General features: G+C 34.3%; 1 protein-coding gene across 1 annotated transcript; it reads right to left on the bottom strand.

The window, feature by feature from the left end:
• Window positions 1-14,060: 14,060 nt before the first annotated feature.
• LOC143608625 (7-deoxyloganetin glucosyltransferase-like) lies at window positions 14,061-19,318 on the bottom strand. Its single transcript, XM_077083621.1, has 2 exons — window positions 18,978-19,318; window positions 14,061-15,143 (listed from the first exon to the last, which is right to left on the bottom strand). The coding sequence occupies exons 1-2, from the start codon at window positions 19,201-19,203 to the stop codon at window positions 14,203-14,205; spliced, it is 1,167 nt and encodes a 388-aa protein (XP_076939736.1). The 5' UTR covers window positions 19,204-19,318; the 3' UTR covers window positions 14,061-14,202.
• Window positions 19,319-22,289: the final 2,971 nt, after the last annotated feature.

Below are 22,289 nucleotides of genomic sequence, written 5' to 3'. Positions count from 1 at the left end.
AGGTGTAAGGAAAATCAACTTCTAGCTTGCTCACTCTAGATTCAAACTTTTCCATGTCGGCTTGTTGTTCAGCATCTTGCAGAATGTTCTTTGTGATTAATGTATGCTGATTTTCAATCTTTTTCTGCAGATTCTCAATTCTTGCTCGATCAACATTATGAGTTTCTTGAAGAGTGGCCAACTGATTGGCTAAAGCATCACGCTGACGAGTGACCTTTTGGTTGATGGATAGTTGATCTTTGATGAATTTAATCAACTTGAGATCCCATTGGGCACGCTTCTCATTAGCCTCTTCCAATGCTGCTAGTCTATCTAGGATAGGATCGTTAAGCACTGGATACTTCTTTGACTTCCCATTTGAGATGGATGTGATATTAATCACGGGGCTCCTATGGGTTGAGGGAAGTGTGGTGGCTATGGTTTGTTGATGTGTGGTTGGAATAGGCAAGGTTATGGTTGGGAAGGGTGTGGTTGTGGCTGAGGGTAGGCTGGATGTTGAGGTAGTTGTTTCTATTGTGGTTGAGGTGGCCTGGGTTAGGCTAGAGGTAGTGAATGTGGATGACCAGATAGATGTGTCTTTTATGGGTGAGGTAAATTGGTATGTGAGTGATGTGGTCCTAGGTGTGGTAGAGGTTTCGGTTTGGGAAGTTAAAAGTATGTCCTCAAAGATGGAGGGCATAGGTTCATCTGAGTGAGCTGGTAAGGTTTCGGGAAGGGAAATGGGTTGGTCAGCTAAGGATGGCTTTTTGGGTGCGGATTTCTTTCTAATGATAAACTTGGTTCTAGGTTTGATTTGAGCCTTAGGTGAGGTAACTTTGGTTGTGGTTTTTGTGATCTTGATTTGTTTAGCTTGAAAGGATTTTAGGGCTTTGGCAAGTGTTCTAGGTGATCCTATGTGTGGGCCAGAAATATTTGTTTGAGCTGATGTGGTTTGAGTGACTAAGGAATGGGATACCATCTCAGAAGTCAAAGGAATAGTTACCTCAAGTGGAGGTATCTTTGAAGGTAAAGACTTCTTGGAGTCCTTAGCCTCTTTCAACCGTTTGAGTGGACGTTCTGGCTCATCTTCATCTTCTTCAGTATCAACAGCAGAACGTTTAAAGGATTCACCAACCTTCCCTTTTTTCTTCATATCGTGCTTGTTCTTCGACCTGTGTTCGTCTTTCACATTATCATAATCATCAACATGCTCATCAAATTGTTCTTCCTCTTCATTATCATCACCTCCATCCTGACCATCATCAGGATCATCATCATCATTTCCAACAGATGCCTCATCCATATCCGACTCTGTCTAAACAAACTGACCGATTTTGGACCTGGCTGCTCACCCTTATACATATAAGATGTTTTACCAGTAGGATTTAGAATGACGGACATTGCCCCTTCTCTAACTCCCTTGACATGAAAAGGTTCAACGAATTTTGTCTCATTACCATCTTTACCAACCTTATCTGTTTTGCTTGGTTTGGGTGTATCGGGAAGTAAGTGATCCAATATCAATTGGATGAATCGAGGATAAATCATTTTTCACTTATTCACAACAGTATTATCTTGTAAATACAAGAAGAACAGTCTTGAATAATTTTATTCCTTTCCCCAGGTCAAGCTTAGCATAAGTCCAACCCAGTCAGTGTTGATTCTGTTAAAACCGCCCTTATGTGCTGACAGGCAGTGAGCAATAATGTGAAACAAGAGCTTCCAGTAGTCAGTAGTATGGTAGATGCTTCTTTTCACAAGATGGCCCTTTCTCTTCATAACCAATACCATTCGGGTAATCAGTTAATTGTTTCTCAGTGAAGTCTGTGCGAGAATAGTCTGCTTTGTCTCCAATATTAAGTGCTTTTCTGACTACTTCTTCAGTTATGGTCACCTTCACATTATCAATCCTCGACGTAATCATTGAACTTTCTTCATTTGTTCTAGCATTTTCCCATAACTGCTTAACCCATGAATAATGAATCTTGGAATTTGCAGAGATGGCATATGACAAAGGACCCGAACGTAAGCCCTTGATCATTGAGACAAAAACCTTGAACTTCCTTCTTTTCGGGACCTCTAATGAGCAGTATCTGTTATGACTCTGTATACATCAAAGAAATCATTAGTGTTGTTAATTGAGTTTTGATAAACGCAAACTATGTACAATGATTAAACAAAATGAACTATAGAAAGAATATTTCCAAAAATGACTCAAGACTAGAAAATTTTCTAAGTATAAAGTATTCTAATGAGATGAAATTTGAGGAAAATTTCTAAGTTAAAGGTATTCTATTCAAAGCATTTAAATACGACTCCTTTAAATACAAATATTTATCATTTTGAAGATCATTAAATTTGTAAGCAAGTGAATTAGATTACTTTAAACTTAGAATTTTCACAAGTTCATTTTGAATACTTAGATTACTTTGTACTTAGCCAATTTTCACAAGATCTTCAAACGAAGGGTTTTTGAAAAGGATGGGATTTCAAGAACGATGGGATTTAAAAACCAATGGGATTAAAAAAACGATGGGATTTCAAAAACCGATGAAAAAAACGATGGATTTTGTAAACCGATGGGTTTTAAAAATCAATGGGTTTGAAAATCGAAGGGTTTTGAAAGCCGATGGGTTTTGAAAACCGATGGGTTTTTGTAAACCGATGGGTTTTGTAAACCGATGAGTTTTGTAAACCAATGGGCTTTTGAAAACGATGTCTTTGTAAAAACGATGACTTTTATAATCGATGACAATTATTGTAGTAAAAAATCCAATTGTAATCCAAAGAGATCGAGTTCCAGAAAGTGATCTAAGATCATAATTGTAATCTAGTATAATAAAAACATGACTTAGTTGTGATCGAAATCAGGTTCAAACAAGATCACCCATCAAATACACCTTCAAAGCCCATGAACTCTATAAATGTAATTTCTCTCAAATATGATCTATTTCAACTGTAATTGACCAAAACCCATCGTCTAATACAAAGACTTAACAAATTCTGAGATTTAGACAAACTTTCTTTTTGAAGATCTGGACATAACAGTAATGAGAATAAAATTTAGAACTTGACTTAAAACAATCATCAAAACTAAAGACACTACACAACTAACTGAGAAGGACATCGACTTTCATAAACACATATCAATGACACCAGAAATCTGTGTTCATAGATCCTTCTCCAAAACCGAAAACCAAAAAAAACAAGAAAACTCTACAAACAACATTTAAAACTCAATTAACTTCACATATATATACTCCATGGTCTTAGATGATTAAGTGTGACAAGCTATGCAAATTAAAAAAAACGGGTCTGTGAGGAAGAAGGGAGCGGCGGAGATGATACCAGGTTTGGAAGAGAGAGAAGATAGGGTTAGGTTTTAAATAAAATGAAAAAAAAAATGAAAATTATTTATAGTAACAACCAATCCCGTGATATGGTCAAATTAACCCGAGTTTTTAAACAAATTTTCACTCCCGACCCCCGATCTCTGAAAATGTTTTCAATTCAAAACCCGAAATATATTTACCCGTCAAATCCGAGCACAACTAATATATACACAATATATTTTGTCAGTTTAAACTTAACAAACATTGCATAACGGACCCATTTTTACATGACACTTTAAAAATTAAAAACAATGTTTTAAACAAAATTGAAAATTTGAATAAAACTTAAGATTTACCAGGAGTTTAAGGAAAAACACAATAGAAAGAGAAACGTTTATACAGACACAAGATTTAGATAAAACTTAAACTAAGTTTAAAATAAAATAGAAAATAAATAAGAGCAAAAATAAAAATAGGATGAGAATGAGATAAAATAAGATAAATTGAATTAAAAGAAACACAAATTAAACTAATTTTTTTAAAAAAAATTAAAATTAACACAAGGAGAAAATGAATATTATATTAATCATATTAATTAGTTTACAGAACTTTATGGTACTTTATTTTTTATGAGAAAGATCACGACATGGAATCATATTGTCTATAGCGTCCTAGATCACACTTCTATTTGGATATTATTATGCCAAAAACACAAAGTCGATTGTAGATATGTTTGTCCACTTTAAACTTAACAAGTATTTTAATTTCACCGTGATACGTTAAGGTATAATTAGGCCCAATACTTGTGTGGTCCCTGTTAATCCAACATGTTACATACTCCATCATACCTCGGGCATAGTTTGTGTTCATTAGTATCACCCCGAATTGACTCTGACCCCTAATGATTGATCAAAACATTTTTGAGTCCATAGAATTTTTGCAAACTTTTCTTTCAAACAATATGTAAAGGTTGAACCATGGACTTAGGGGTGAGAAAAAACGGTTTGGAACCATCAGAACCGAAGAACCGGAACCGAACCTCAGAACCACTAATGTGTGTACTGGTTCGGTTCTCGGTTCTCATAATTTGCATTAAACGGTTCCCGGTTCGGTTCCGGGTAAAACCGGCGGTTCTAAACTTGGAACCGAAGAACCGGAATATTCAAAACGTTTTAAATAACTTTACCAATCCTCATTTTTTATAGAGTAACTTATTAACCGGCATCCATTCAATCATTTTATTAATTCAAATCATCTTTCTTTACATTCAAGAACTAGCAACCATGGTCAATTTTGAGTTAAGCTATCAAGGTAATTAAATATAAAATGATATAATATTCCATTAATCTATCGTTGCTAATGATTTATTTAACTTCAACACTTAGATTTTAATAAAAAAAATATAACGGATGTCCATGTTATAATCTAAATTAGTTTTACTATGAAAGAAGACACACAATTGTATAAACTTGTTCTGAAATTTGCAAAGTTTGCATAACTCATCTGATAAATAAATGATCCAACCGGTTCTAGCCAGAACCGATTAGCGAGAACCGGATTTAGCGGTTCTGGAACCGAACCGATTTACTATAATAGGTTCCGGTTCCGGTTCTATTTTTCACTCATTTTCGGTTCCGGTTCGGTTCTCGCGGTTCTGAACCGTTGCACAGCCTTACAACAAAATTATCAACATTTTTGTTGTTGATTTTTGAATACTTTTTGAGTATTTTGCAGTTTTTCTGCTTTTCAATAATTTTTGATGTTTTTCAATATTTGAAGCTAAAGCAAGAAATAATTTTCTTTGTGACCAATCACTAACGGGCGCGTGTATGACTGCCTATTAAGATTTTTGCCTTCATTAATATGACTTATTTGGAGTCGGCAACCGCTTCATAAGAGTGTAATCACTAGCATAGGCAGATATTTAAGTTTATATCACTATGATACTTACTCATTTGTCAAGCCTATCTACACATCAAGCAATGATCTTGTTGGCTTTTGATCTACTCTTTTTATGTGCTAGGATCACCTAAGACAATTTTCTATAATTTTTGAAAGGTCGGTTCAATTTCTCAAAATTTTCTGATATTTTAATATTATTCGACTCCCTCTAAACATGAGCTCCCTCTAAACGAGAGATTATATTTTTAAGATCTTTTTCAGATTTTCTTAAAATAAAATAATATAAAATATTTTTGAAAGTCAAGTGACTTGAGCTTTGTTTTTCTTAACAAATGTAAAATCTTTTTGTTGAGTTAAAACTCATTTTCTCCCTCTAAAATTGTGACATATTAGAAAAATATTTACAATTTTATATATAAAAAGAAAACAGAAATTTGAAATAAAATAGGATGAAAATTAAAAAAGAAAATTAAAAATAAGATGAAATAAAACCAAAGTTTAAAGTTTAAAATTTAAAAAAAAATAATAATTTAAGATAAAATAATGAATAAACTAAGATAAAAGAAAAAAAAATTAAGTGAAAGAAAAATAAAATAAAATGAACTAAAACAAGTTAAAATTAAAATGTTAAAATAAAAATAATTAAAAATTAAAATTAAAATTAAAACTTAATTCTGTTCAAAAGAGATCATGCCAAGTAACTCAACAAGAAACAAAAACCGGGCACGATCAAAAGCTTTGGTAAATAGGTCGAAAAAGTTGTAATCAGTTTTGACCTGTTCTACTGTGACAAGCTTCCAGTCATAACAATCACGAATAAAGTGCATTCGGATGTCAATGTGCTTTGTCTTAGAGTGCTGGACCGGGGTTTTCACAATACACACAGCTGCATCATTGTTATACTTAATCGGGGTGTTAAAGAAATTCAAACCGTAATCCAACAGCTGATTTTGGATTTAAATGACTTGAGAACAGCAAGCGAAAGCAGCAGTGTATTCCGCTTCAGCAGTGAAGGTGGACATGGTGACTTGTTTCTTGCATTTACAGGAGATCAATCTGTCACCCAAGAACTGACATCCACCCGATGTTTGACTTTCGATCCAAATTGCATCCCGCATAATCGCTATTGGTGTAAGCGTGAAGTACCAAAGGAGAGTCTCTAGGATACCAAAGACCTAAGCAAGGCTTTCCTTTGAGGTACCGAAAGATGCGCTTAATAGCAATTAAGTGGGACTCTTCTGGATTACTCTGATATCTGGCATACTGACAAACAAGGAACATGATGTCCGGTCTGCTGGCAGTGAGATACATCAGGGAGCCGATCATAGATCTATAAAGATGTTGATCAACATGAGTTCCTGATGGATCTGGAGCAAGCACAGGTCATGTAGTTATCGAAGTGAGAAAGGGAGATGAGTCTTTGAACCCAAATTTCTGAACAATTTCCCGAACATATTTCTCTTGATGAATCAATATACCATCGTCCTTTTGTTCAACCTAAAGACCCAAGAAGAAACTCATTTCTCCCAATAAACTCATCTCAAACCGATTCTGCATGACCTCGGCGAACTCTCTACACAGTTTATCAGAAGTAGATCCAAAGATAATGTCATCAACATAGACTTGGACGAGGATCTGATCGTCCTTTACCTTCTTGATGAAGAGTGTTTGATCGGTAACACCCCTTCTGTAGCCATTCTTAAGCAAGTGGTTTGATAATGTTGCGTACCATGCACGAGGTGCTTGGTACAGGCCATACAAAGCTTTGTCAAGACGGTAGACATGATAAGGATCCTCAAAACCTGGTGGTTGCTTCACATAAATATCCTCTTTGACCTTTCCATACAAGAATGCAGTCTTTACGTCCATCTGATAGACCTTGAAATTCATGTATAAGTCATAGGCTAGAAATAGATGGATTGCTTCCAACCTAGCCACTGGTGCATAAGTTTCATCATAATCAAGGCCTTCACGCTGAGAGAAACCTTGAACTACCAGTCTTGCCTTGTTTCTTGTAATAACCCCTTTATCATCCTTCTTGTATCTAAACACCCACTTGGTACCAATCGGTTTCTTATTCACAGGCATCTTGACCAATCTCCAAACTTGAAGCTTTTTGAATTGTAACAGTTCTTCCTGCATTGCTTCAACCCATGAGTTTTCCCTTAGGGCCATCCTGTAGTCCTTTTGGTTCAACCTGTGAAATAAAACAAGCAAACAAACATCTGTTAATTGTACCTAATCTGGTTCTTGTTTGGATGCCGACAGATGGAGAACTGATGATGTTCTCAGATGGATGACGTCTGTGAATGAATGTCTGAGGGATGTCTTCGACAATGGTCACTGGTTCAGCTTGAAGGTTTACGGTGAGACTATCAATGGAATGGAAGATACGAGGTGAACCTTCCAGAACATCAGCAGCTGATAGAACAGAGTCAGGTTAATCAACTCTATTTTCTTGATTTATCGGCTCTTCCCAAAGTTCTTCACCATAAGAAACAACGATTGTGTTGATTGGAGTCGAAACGGTGTTATCAGTAGCAGGATCTTCAACATGAGTAGCTAAATCAACAGTTTCATTTGTAGAAGGAGGTGTGGCAACAGATTCCACCACACTTGAAGCTACATGAAGATCAGCAACTGGTTTAGTCTGAAGTTGCTCAACATTGTCAGCAGACTGGAAGGAATCATCTGAGTCAGAATCAGATTCATCATCAACTACCATTATCTCAGTCGAAACAGCGGCTTGAGGAGAATGTTGAGGAGCAGCTTGATTAACAACTTGATTATTGACTTGAGGAGGAGGTTGAAAAACAGGTGGAGCAGGCAACGGGGGCATGATAGACAAATCCACTTCCGACAAACTGTTGACCAGTGTTTGCATCAACAAAGGGTCTTGTGATGAAGATGGAACTTGAGCACTAGTAGGATGTGGAATACACATGCCTCGAAACTGATTAAACAGACTGTCATAGTCAAACAACCAATCTGGTCCCGTGAGCATCAGTAGGATTTAGCTCTTGCCAGTCAACATTGTAGGATTCCAAGACCAGCTTTGTTTTCTTGTTGTAGACTCGATAAGCAGTTTTGTTGGATGCATACCCAACAAAATAACACTCATCAGCATTTTCAGCAAACTTAGGATCATGCTGAGCACCAGTATGGAGTAAGGTGCAGGGACATCAAAAGGTTTTGAAGTAGTTGACCAACGGCTTTGTTTTGTAGTAAACTTCATACGGAGTCTTCTTCCGACGCTTGTTGATAATCACACGATTTTGGATGAAGCAGGCCGTGTTGATGGCCTCACCCCAAAAGAACAGAGGTAATTTGGAATCAGACAACATTGTTCGTGCAGCTTCAATCAGTGTTCGGTTTCGTCTTTCAACAACTCCATTTTGTTGAGGAGTGTAAGGTGCACTGAAATGGCATTCTATTCCATTGGAGCTGCAGAATTCATCAACAGATCGGTTGCATTTCCATCAAAGTTATAAACTTGATCAAAAACTATGCGGTTTCATCCTTATGCCCTAAAAGGAAAGTCCAGCTGAAACGGGAAAAGTCATCAGTAATCACAAGGCAATGGGCTTTTCGGCCAATTGCCATAGGAGTAATAGGACCAAACAAATCAATGTGTAACAGTTGAAGAATGGAATCTATGGAACTTATCGTCTTGGGTTTGTGATGGAGCTTGTGTTGCTTGCATTTAGCGCATAAAAGACATTTTTCATTGAAAGAGAAAGATTTAACAGGCAATCCCCTCAAATGTTCCCCTTTAACCAATTTGTTTAGATTATTAAAATTAACATAACCTAGACGCCGATGCCATAGAGATGAGTCGTTATCCGAGGCTTTAGATAACAAACACGAGGCAGCTTTACGTGAGTAAGAGCTATTCATGTCTATTACATAAGAGTCATTGTGCCTCAGAGTACGCATCATAATCCATTCTTCTGGGACCTTAAAACCTGGTTTTAGAATCAAGCATTCATTTTCGGTGAACAATGTGGAGTACTGTTTGTCGCAGATTTGAGAAACGCTGAGAAGATTGTGGTTTAATTGTTCCACCAAGTTGACATCTTCAAATGTCAAGACTCCATTTGACACTTTTCCTTGTTTTGAAATATTCCCACCCATATCTCCAGCAAAAGAAACGTATCCGCCATCGAACGGTTTAATGTTAAATAGCAAGGATTCGTCTCCTGTCATGTGTCATGTACAACCTCTACCCAAATGCCATATACTATTTACAGACTTTCTTGGCTGACCCTACACATTAGAAATTTAATTAGATACAGGTTCCCGAAACTTAGTTGTCTCGGGAGGGTCAAATGTCTTTTTCTTATTGTTGTTTATGAAGTTGTGGGACGTGTCAGAATCAAAAGAACAGTCATTATGATTCCATGCACGAGCAGGTTTTTGTTTTTAAAAGACTTTCGAGACTGTCTCCTTCTTGGTTTTAAAACAACATCCTCATATTTTTCAATCTTTGGATTTCTTTTATGCTTTCTTTTTGATGAATTCTCAGACTTTTCAGTCTTTAAATTCCTTTTTGCTCTCTCCTTCTTGGTTATCTAAAACGGAGGTTTGTCATTCCTTTTATTTTGGATCTCACGTCCATTTCACTGGCAGAATTGTTAGGTTGATCATTTCTATTCCTTGAGCTTGGTTTAGCTTTGGATCTGAATTGATTAAACCGACTGTTCATTTTTCTTTTCATATTATGCCAGTTCTTGCAATGTCTTGCAAGGTGAGAATGGTTACCACACACAAACCACAACTTTCTTCTATCTTCCTTATAGAAACCGTCAGAATTATAATACATAGATGGTGGTGAATAAGGAGATGGTTGTACGGGAACAAACAAGCTGTCAGATCTATGACCTCGATCATCAAAAATATTTGTATAGAAAGAATTCACATAATCTTGTGGATAATAACCATAGTAGTTATTGTCAAATTGATTGTACAGTTGAGGTTGATAATATTGATTTGTAAATTGATAAAAATTGTTTCTATGAGGTGGCACATATTTACTAGAAGTACTTGCCTTTTCCCTTTCAAAACGATTTTCATTAAATTTAGATTCCTCCACTTTACGATCCTTTGATGAACAACTAGGTAAGTTAGTATTCACAGATACGGTTTCATGAATGGTTCTATTAACAATGATTTCATCAAAAATAGTTTCACAATCACTTTCTGACATAGAAACATCATTTTCATTTTCAATGGAGGTGCCAACATGAACATACTCATCAAATACATCATTGTTCAAAATGTTTTTGGAAACAATATTATTACAAACAGGGTTGATAATAGATGAATCAAAAAGTAAATTTTTATCTCCATAACCCATGTTTGTTTCCATACACCCATTTTCTTCTACACAACCTGCTACAGAAGATGAATCACTATTAGGATTAACTGAAGAATTAGTTGAGATAACATTCTTGGGAGCTGCTGGAACAAATGTATTTGATATGGGCACATGACCAATACCATACACCATTTCTTCCTCAGGAGGAGAATTAAAATCAAAGTGAGGAAGACTAGTATAGTTATTGTTAAACGGTGGAGGTACAGCAGAACTATCATAGCCTAGACCAGTCTTTAATCTTAACTCCATTTGTGACCCAATTAGTTTGTTCAGCTTTTCAGAGGCTAACTCAAAGTTTTCTATGGCAATTTTATTTTGAGTTAATTCAATTTCTAACTTGGAAATTTTAGCATTTAGTTCATCTATATGTTTTTCATGACATTGAGCTAAATATGTAGCAATAGTGACCTTTTCCTTAAGTTTTGCAATATCATTACCATGAGTGTGAATCCTAGTGGTATAAATCTTTGCAGCTTTCTTAAGATCATCATTCTGAACTTTAATGCTACGAATTTGTTCAACAATTTTAGCATTGTAATTTCTATAATAAAGAACTTTATCTATACATTCTAGAGTGCAAAGTTTGTGTACCTCGGGAATGAGCGAGGCAGGTGTAGGAATCTCATCGGAGGTGTTTGAAGAGGTGCCAGCCTGATCGGTGAATGCCATCCCAGCAAAGTTTAGTGGATTCTTCAATTCTTCAAATTGATCTCCTTACCAATAGGTACAGTTGACTCGACATTCTTAGCAATCATCGCCTTTGAGCTCGACTCTAAGTTCCCTTTTGATGTGCTTCCATGATTGATTTTGGGTCCCTTGACTTAGAGGAGTAGTTTGGGATGATTCTTTTATCAAACTTCTGGCCACTTTCATTATCAGACATCTCAGTGATCTTAATATATCCCACTGCCATTGGCGGATTTGCGCATTCATGTGAAAAGTGACCTGGTTCCCCACAATTGTGGCAGAGAAGCTTGTCTTTCTCAAAACCCAAATTCTTCCCATCATCCTTGAAGCTGTTCTTCCCGTACTTCTTCATGAAGTTTGTGGCACGATGAACGGCCATGGCCATCTGGTATTTGATATCCATTTTCTTAAGATCATACTTGTTGATCTTGGGAAGATCTCCTTGTTCAAATGACGAAGGAAGCAGCTTTCCTTATAACAACTCCTCATGACTTGCCATAAACACATGAAACAAAGCTACATTGGAGTCATTAGCAGAGAGGGGCTTTGAAGCAAAGTAAGCTGGAGTGCTTGGGTTTGGCTTGATTCCATGAGCTTTAAGAGCTTGAGCTACAGCTTGATCAACTGCGGATTGAAAGGAACTTGAACCTGAGCTTGATGAAGCAGCATTCTTGAAGATTGAACTTGGGTTCTGAGCAGTGGAGTTGGTTTGGCTTATGAAAGCAGAATTCACACCGGTTCCAGTTGTCATACCAGCCTTCGAAAGAGAACTAACATTATTACCCATTCTTAGCTTGTCATCCATTTCAAATGACTTGATGATTGAGGTCAAGTCACTAAGACTGGTAATTTGAAGGTTTGTGGTTCTCTTAATAGTGATGACACTACTACTCCATGAATAGGGAAGTTAGTTGAGCAACTTGTCATTAATCTCAATTTGATCATAATCAATGCCAGCACTATTGATTTTAGTGATCAACGTTTCAAATCTTGAGATAAGGCTAGCAATGGTCTCTCCTTGAATGTAGTTAAACATGTTAAACTCACCTTTTAGCATCCCTTTTAGACTATTTTTCATCTCCAGGTTTCCTTCAAACTTAGCAGCGAATGCATCCCAAAGGGTTTTAGTAGTGGTGTGTTCTCTTAAATTTAGGGTTATTTCATGTGAGAGACAAATAGTTAGAACACCAAAAGCCTTTTGATCTTCAGCAAGCATCCTTCGATCATCATCGTCATATTCTGTCACAGCTTTAGGAACTTCACCATCAGCATTACTGGTCACAGGACGATGAGGGCCTTGTTCAAACGGTCTAATGAGATTGTGATCAATGATTCTAAGATAATTTTTAAATCTCCATTTGAACTCGTCAAAGTCGTTGTCCCATTTCATCAACTTTGGAGGCTTGGATGTCGTACCAGCCATATTCTCAAACATCACGCATTGAACTGCCTCAGCCCTAGCAACAGTGGAAATTGGGTTTGTCATTTCTTAAATCTACCCAAAAACTAAGTCTGATTTGATCTAATGAAAAGTGATCCTTTTGAAAACTGAGCGATTTTGGAAACTGATCGATTTAGGAAACTGTTCGATTTAGAAAACTGATCGATTTTGGAAACTGATCGATTTAGAAAACTGATCGATTTTGAAGACTGAGCGATTTTGACAAAGTAAGCGAAAATTTTAAACAAATTTAGTAAGTCACCAACCCACTTTCCTTGTCACCTTTCTCAACCATATCCAAATACATGCAACACACATCTTTTGACACAATCCTTCACATGCAACCATACAAACACAATTTCTTGAGAATCACACACCACAAACACACACTTTAACACATCTTGAACAACTTCTTGAGCATGAACAACTTGTATATCTCAAGAACTTCAAGAACACAAGAACCCGAAACCAATTATTTTCTCCAAAATTCCGTCTTTCACATACAAGACCAAAATCCAAGGTCGTGACCCAAGATCTACAACTAGTAGAGCCCGAAAGCTCTGATACCAATTGTAGGTCCCGTGACCGGATCAAACAACAAAACAAACTAAGATACTAGTTGTTCTTGGATCAAACTCACAACTAGTTGACGGAAACAACTAGTTGGACCGAGATCTCGGATCTTGTATGTAGTAGGGGAGGCCGAAAACTATTAGGTGGGTGAGGGGTTAGAGGGAGTTTTAGAGTTAGAGAGAATATGGAATACTTAGATGTGAAAATGCAAGGGTTGTGTTGGTGTACGCCATACACACACAATATAAGGTGTGTGTATTGTCATACACCCATCTTATTAACAAATGCCCAATGGGCTTAAAGTACAATAGGCCTCGGGCCCAATACATATAAACGTGAACGAACTAAAACGCAAACTAAAATGATACAAATACGAAAGACTTAATTAAACAAAACCGGGCCTAACAGATACACACACTTTATATAGTGTGTGTATTCTCATACACTCTTTCATTATAATCGGCCCAATGGGCTCTAAGTACATTAGGCTTCGGGCCAAAACATACAAAAGAAAACAAACTAACCCTACACGCCACGTGAGGTTGGGGTTCTTGGCCAAATTTGTTTTTTTTTTTTTTTGCAATTTTACTCCTTCTATTTCGTTTTAGGTCGTTTTGAACACAAAAAAGAAAACGTTTTAAACAACATTAAGACGCTGGAACAAAATGAAAAGTATGAAACATCATTACAACATAAATTTCAGTAATTTATCAATATCCAAAGATTTTAAAAACAAACAGGTTTTGCTTACATTACGAAAACAAATACAAATTAAACCAAAAATGACAAATATCACATGAAACATAAATTAGATGTCTCTTATAGAAGACCAATACTAAGACCATGTAATAAATATTTATTTATGATAATAGGTGGCATATGATGTGATAAAGATACATGCATTAAAAGCATTAAGATTTATTTTGAAGAGCTTTGTAGCATATTAATTTCTCCAAATTAATCACAGATGAACCAGAGGGAAATGTGCTTGCCGCCTCAGCCTTGTTCTTTAAATCAGTGGCATTCTTTCTCATCTCTTTTCCCTTTTCTCCATTCAGCAACTCAATCACTAGCTTCGAAACTTCGTCTCTCTTAACATTGTTGTCGATCTCCAAGGCAACCTTCCACTTATTGCAACTCAACCAGCAGTTCGTTAGTTGATCACTGAAAAACGGCCAACAAATCATTGGGACTCCATAAGAAATACTTTCGAGTGTTGAATTCCATCCACAATGTGTTAAAAACCCTCCTACTGATGGGTGACTTAGAACCTTTTCTTGTGCGCACCAACTAACAAGCATCCCTTTATTGCTTGTCTCTGCCAAAAACTCGGGTGGAAGCGCAACAGAATCACCACCCACAAGGTCCGGTCGTATCACCCACAAGAACGATTGATTGCTCTTAGCGAGTCCCCAACAAAACTCGGCTAGTTGTTGAGGATTCATCACAGTGATGCTACCAAAATTTACATAGATAACCGATAGTGGCTCTTTGGAATCTAACCATTCTAAGCACTTAGGCTCTTCTTTCCAGAGTTTTGTTTTAATGGATTCTAGTGATTTATCAACATTATTGTTCTCAAGCATATGCAAAGGTCCTATGCCTAAGCAATTAGTGTACTTTAAAGAGATCGTCTCTAGAATATCATATTCTAGCTCATCAAAGGTGTTGAAAATAATGGTTGTTGCTTTTTTTTCTCTCTCTATTGCCTTTTTACTAAATTCAACCATATACTCATCATCGGGATAAAGCATTCTAACATAAGTCGGAATATAATTTAGAGGTATTCTTGGTATGGAAAGGATAAAATCAATGACTATATCCAAATAGCCATTTACTAAATCACTTGGATCTGAAAAAAAAAGGATTACAGTTAGCACCAAATTAGTTAATTAAATTATATGAATACAATATATATCCCACTTTTGAAAGTCCCATAATTAGTAATGGCCTTGTTTATCCTTAATAATAAGTAACAAATCAGTGTGATTTTTAATGACTGTGAATGTGCGATAATTTAACTAGAGCGCACAGACACGAAATTTATGTAGCAGTCTTTTCCCCCTTAATTTTCTTGTTATATCTAGTTTCTTTTTATTGAAATAGGTTTCAACAAACAAATGCTACCAATGTTTTTAACAGTTCAACTTAAACCGACTACTGCAAGTTAATGCTATTTTTTTTCTTTTTTTTAACAGCAAATGTACTTTAATAATACTACACTAACGTTCATCATGGAGCTTAAACCCTCAACCTCCAAGAGAGGACAATTTATAATACATTAAGATACCATTCTGCCAAACGCAATGTTATTCTTGATGGTTCCGGCCCCTAACAATGTTACGAACCTCGTTCGTTAATCAAATGGTCCAAAGAAAATAGAGAGAAACCAGATTAGAAATCATAGATTTTTAGAAGAGACTTTGATTGTTAAATCATCATTTTTCATTCATAATATTCATACGAACCCTAAACTCCTTATAAAGGATTACTAGAACAAGAAAATAGGAACTAAACACTAAACATGAGAACATGGGTAAAACCCTAACCACCCACTACATGCAAAATTCATAAAAATAAAAAACTAAAACATTAACTAGTAAAGGTACATAACAAACAACTAGTATGATAACATTATAAGCGCCAGGAACAAGCCCACGACTTTTGACCAACTAAACGTTAATAAAACATGTAAAATAAAACAAATAAATAAGTGAATTACAATAAGCTAAACTCATGAACTGATTCACAACTCCATCCCTTGTCACGTGAACGAACCCGATTAACCAAGCAATACTATGATATATATATATATATAGGGGATGGCTCAAGAGAGAAATGAAATTACTGCAAGAAATGCGAAAAATGAATATGGGCCACCAGTTTTATTTTAGGTTTTGAAAGCTTCAAGATTAATTAAGAAACTATAAATGAATCTCTCTTCCAATTAATATATCTATTAAATTAATATAACTAATCAAATTACTATAATTGAAAAATATTAAGAATTCATTTATTTCTATAGAAATTTTTATCCTACACAAGTACAATTTATTCATACGTTAAAATCTCTTTCTATCCAAATTTCTTTCAACTCAATATATAAATATCCATCAACACGTAGTTACATTGTGATAAATAATATAAATAACTATTATACATGTGTTAGCATTAAATATCAACAAAAAAAAATACAACATACACAAAAATATATAGCCTACACTTGTTCTGAGAATAAGAAAACATATAACATACACACAAAATTCATCATCAATAAAATATACACGCACACGAAAACATATAACCTACACATGAAAACTTTATCCTACACAAATACAATTTATTTATACATTAAAAATTTTTCTATTAAACCAATTTCTTCCAACTCAACTTATCAATATTCATCAACACGTAGTTACATTGTGATGAATAATACAAAAATCTATCTGACATATGTTTGCATTAAATGTGAAATATACAACCTACACACTAACATATAACCTACACATGAAAACTTTATCCTACACAAATACAATTTATTCATACATTAAAAAAATTTTCTATTTAAAACCAATTTCTTCCAACTTAACTTATCAATATCCATCAACACGTAGTTACATTGTGATTAATAATACAAAAACCTATCTTACATATGTTTGCATTAAATGTGAAATATACAACCTACACAATAACATATAACCCACACTTGTTCTAAGAATAAGAAAACATAACCTACACACAAAAAACATATAACCTACACACGTGTAGGATATGTGTATATTTGTGTAGTTTATATAATTGTTGGTGTCGAATTTAATATGTAAGTTGTATGCTTTTTTGTATATTATACATTTTTATTGCTCAAAACAAGTGTAGGTTATATAATTTTGTGTAGGTTGTATATTTATTGTTTATATTTAATGGACACATTTGTATGATATTTTTATTTATTATTTATGAAAACTAAATTAGTGGTTTTATCTTTTTAATTATTTTAGTAAAATTATGTAGATATATTAATTAGAGAGAGATTTATTATGGTTATATTAGTTATATTAGTTGGAGAGAGAGTGTTCATTTATTGTTACATTTATATCTTTTTCATTTATATTTAAACTTTTAAAACCTAATAAAACTAGTGGCTCATATTCATTTCTCGCATTTCTCGCAGTAATTTCATTTCTTTCTTGAACTTTAATTTCATTTGTATTTGATCCAAACCCTATATATATATATATATATATATATATATATATATATATAGGGTTTGGATTAAATACAAATGAAAATAACGTGCTAAACGTGATAATCAAGTAGAGTTTTTATATATACAAGTAGAGTAATTATATAATTACTCTATATATGATATAATTGCATAATTACTCTAGTTGTATAACTACTCTACTTGATTCTCATGTTTAGCACGTTAATTTCATTTATACGTTAACTTTCCCATATTTATATGTATGTATGTATGTATGTATAGGAAATGGTTCAAATTATAAAAAAACAATTATTTTGTCAAGAGTGTGAGAAGAGTTTAAAATAAAACACACCACCTAGATAGGATAGTATACAGTTTGTAGAAACTACTAATCTCAATTCACTACATGGATCCAAGGACATAGATCTATTTTATGTTTTTCATAAAAAAAACTTTTCTTCGTTAACCTTATTCTATATATATATATATATATATATATATATATATATCATGATCATGTGGGAACTATTTTGAAATTGAGAACTTTGGGAACCGTTTTAAACCATAAACCCAAAAATTTTAAAAAATCATAAAACAATAAAAAAAAGTAAAAAAACCAAACTTATTATTTATCATCCCGGTTTAATAAAAAACACCAATGTCTCGGTTTAGCTAAATTATACACATATGTAGAATATGTGCATATATGTACATACATGTTTTTTTCTTACACATATGTACAATTTAAGGTAAATGATAATGTATATATGTGTACATTGTGTAAGGCCCTTTTCTTGTGTTTAGTCTTTCGTATTTGTTTTATGTGTTTCGTTTATGTTTATGTATGTTTGTTAAACACTTGTCTTGTATGTTTGGGCCTTAGGCCTTTGTACTTAGAGTCCATTGGACCGATTCATAATATATCTATGTGCATGAGAACTCATACTATAAATAGTATGAGTCTTTTATACACAAACAACATTTTGCAAATATCTTATTATTACACCTACAAACTCTCTCTTCTTTTCTTCTTTTCTTCTTTGTTCATGGCAATAATATCACAAACAAGATCCAAGATCTCGATCCTAATTAGTTGTTTCCACCAACTAGTGTAGAGGTTGATCCAAGATAAAAACTAGTAATAGTTAGTGTGTTGTTAAATCCGGTCAAGGGACCTACACATTCCGTAACTAGAGATCAAATGAAATTATACACATGTGTATAATACGAAGTTTTTTTTTATGAAACCAAAATGAAATATAAGAATTTTGGTTTTTTTACTTTTTAACTTTTTTTTTGTTTTATAATTTTTTTAAATATTTTTTATAGGTTTTTTTTGTGGCTTAAATGGTTCTCAAAGTTCTTAATTTTTAAAGGGTTCTCTTAGGATCTTTACCATACATACATACATACATACATACATACATACATACATACATATATACATATATATATATATATATATATATATATATCCTCTACCTTTGAGGGGCATTAAACCCTTTTCTATTAGATTGTCGAACTGATCGAAACATATGAGGGAACCCGTTCCTGATGTCCATAAGAGAGCTGCCGGGACACCTAATTCTTCGGCTAAAGGGAGGGCATACCCGATAAAAAAATCCGCCACCAGGCAAGTCACCGGGGAATAAACAGTACTCGCTTTAGCGAAGACACTTTCAATTTGACCCAAACTCTTAGAAAACATGGCCTTGACTAAAGATGGAATGTGGGGACTTATATTGGGGTTTTTCGGTGGTGGAAGACCATCGGAATAAGTTTCAAAGTGGAAGGTAGGGCAATCGTTGAGGGCGTCAGAGCCTAGTGATGACAAAGGTGATCTCGAAACCTCTGGAATGGAGGAGTTTTGCAAGTTTTAGCATGGGGTTAATGTGACCTTGTAGTGGGGCTGGGATGCATACTGCATGTGCCTTGTTTTCTTTTGTTAAAGCCATGAGGATCTCTCTCTCTCTTACTGATCACACACAAAAACAAAAGTGAAGACACGTTATCTGGAGACATGTATTACAGTTTTTATATATAGGCCACTAGCGAAGACTGTCACGTTTTAAAAATGAAGAGAGAACAAATTAAGCTAGCATATAATTACTGGATGGACAATGGCATATTACCCAACCTAAAAATTTAATTGCATACTTTTACTTAGCTAAAAATTGCATAGTTACCCATTCAGATTTAATTTAATAGAAATAGTTTTTATAATGACTATTTTACATATGTACCCATTTTAACTATTTTTGGCGTGTCTTAACTTATTTTTGCTTTTTTTTTTCTATGATACTTTTATTTACGCTTCACAATTCTTTATTTGTATTTTATCGTTTGTGTATTGTCATGTTATCGCTACCGCATTGCCGCCTAACAAAAGACTGAGTCCTTAAATATAATAACAACAAAGTTCTGTCAATATCAAAAGATATTATTGATGTTTCAAATTGCCTGCATTAGATGAGTTCTTTGATTTGGGCATCAATATCTATAACTAAAAATATAAGCAATTCAATGTTCAAATACACATATTAAACATTCATATTCTCAGCCTAAGAACAATGTTACCATCAACTGAATCTCTTCTCTGAATCTATGAGCTTAAGAAAAGTGTAGTTAAAGAACATATGGCGCAACTTTCTTGTTACGCCATGAACGTTTGAGGAGATCGGCGATTGTGGCTATGTCATTTGTGAACAATCTGGCGGTCGCGACGATTACGAGATGAGGGTTGGTTTAGAATTGGTTTTTGATCGATCGTGGCTGACAAATTTTATTATTAAAGGGCAACTTTTTCCACATATCAAACTTTATTAAGGATATATGGAATTAAATTTTTTAGTTGGGTAAGTATGCAATTAAGGAGTTTTTTTTTTAAGATGCATGGAACATATATAATGAAAGTTAATTTAGTTTAACTGGAAAAATGAAAGTAACTATAGTGGAACCGTTGGGAACAAGAAATATTATTTTTAGGAGATTTTGGAAGCTGATCATCATCTACCTGAGATGTATGTTCCAGGAAATCAACCCACCTAGTAGGCAGTAACCCAATTATGAGTCAGATTATGTTTTATTTATTTATTTATAAATATTTTCACATTATAATTGTAATATAATTATAAAATAGTATTTATATCAATACATAAGTCAAAAGGACAACAATCTGCATTGCTAGATCTCTTTAGATTGTAAAACTAAGTTGTTTAAAAATAAAATTAAACAGGTAGTTAAGGTCTTATTTTGTCACCGATTCAGTTAAGCATACAATTTTTTTTATTATTTATTTTGTTCTTTTTTAATTTTTTAGCAGCAAACATACAATTTGTTGTTAGTTATAACTATTGTAAATATTTAACGAATGTGTTTCTATCCTCATTATTGATAGCATATATTGTTAAATACTGGGAAAGTCATGGCAATGCCACAGTAATTATTGAAAACCATTAAAATGTTTAAAGCCTGCCAATCTATTATGGTATTATATATGTTAATTCATAATATATATCATAAGGAAAATGTTAAAATGTATGGGGAGACAAAAATCAGAAAATGAGAAGGATTTGTGACCTAAAAAAACCCTTTAAAAATTCGAGAAAAACAATAAAAAAAATCATAACTCAAAATTTAATCTAAAACGAAAAAAGTAAATAAACTAAAATGTTTCTTATGTCTTTCCCATTAAAAAAAACCTGAAAAACACACAATGACGAGAAAAATACACAATGATAAATAAAAAGACAAATAGATTGCAAAATATAACAGTGTCGAGCAAATATTACACAATGTTAAGTAGTATAACACAATATCAAATTATATATATTATGTTTTGTTTTAGATATCATAACTAAAACACAATAAGTAGTATAACACAATAAGTAATAATCATGCCTCATTTTCCGCGTGTCAAATAAGTTCATATCATCGCCCTTATTTGAAAGATATTGAAATATATATGATATACGTCTATTTATACATCTCGACTCCCTTGTAAAGTTATGTTTATTTAATGTTTTAAGTTCGGTTTAAGTTCGAGTTTTGTTTATCTTTTATTAATTTAGGTTTTGAGTCAAGTTTTATATATTTATCGTGTTTTAACTCTTTTAGTGTCTTGCATGTTTTACTTAATTCTTTCTATCTTTTCATGCGAAGTTTAAGTACGTTTTGCTCGATAATGATTACATGATTGTTCCACTTAGCGTTTCGATTTGTTTTCATGTAGATGGTGATTTGTAAGAAAAGAAGGTCTAGAAGGTTCTAAACGTTACTTAGAGTTCAAGAAAGGGATCCAACATGGTTAAATAATAAATAAATAGCAAAAAACGAAAATTCCTCAAAGAGGGCGCCGCGCCGCGCCTAAGCAAATGCCCAGGATGCCTTCGTCGGGCGCCTAGGCCTCCCAAAAGGGCGCCGCGCCACGCCAGGAGAGGGTCGCGGGGCGCCTAGGCCTCCTGGTCAGCACGTTTTGCAAGTTTTAAGGCCCAGCTCGTTTATTATATAATGGATGCAAACCTAAACGAATGAAGAACTTTTGGCAGCCAATTTCAAGAGCTTTTCCAAGGGTTTGAAGGTGATTTGAAGCTAGGAACCAAGGAGGATCGAGAGAGCTTTCATCCGGGTGTTCGAGGATCAATCGCAAAGGGTTTTATCGCTCTAACTTTCGTTCCTTGTTCATTATTCTTGATGTCTTTCCTCTTTGTTTTTAAGACTTTTTATGATTGTTTTTAATAATGATTCTAGGCTAGACTTTATGTCTACCTAGATTTGATGAACATGTTTTCGACT

The sequence above is a fragment of the Bidens hawaiensis genome, unplaced genomic scaffold (genome assembly GCF_021521415.1).
Source record: "Bidens hawaiensis isolate Kalapana, Puna unplaced genomic scaffold, B.hawaiensis_p1.1 tig00419396_1, whole genome shotgun sequence".
Taxonomy (NCBI): Eukaryota; Viridiplantae; Streptophyta; class Magnoliopsida; order Asterales; family Asteraceae; genus Bidens; species Bidens hawaiensis.
Note: the sequence above shows the minus strand (reverse complement) of the source record. Positions and strands in the feature narration are given on the sequence as shown.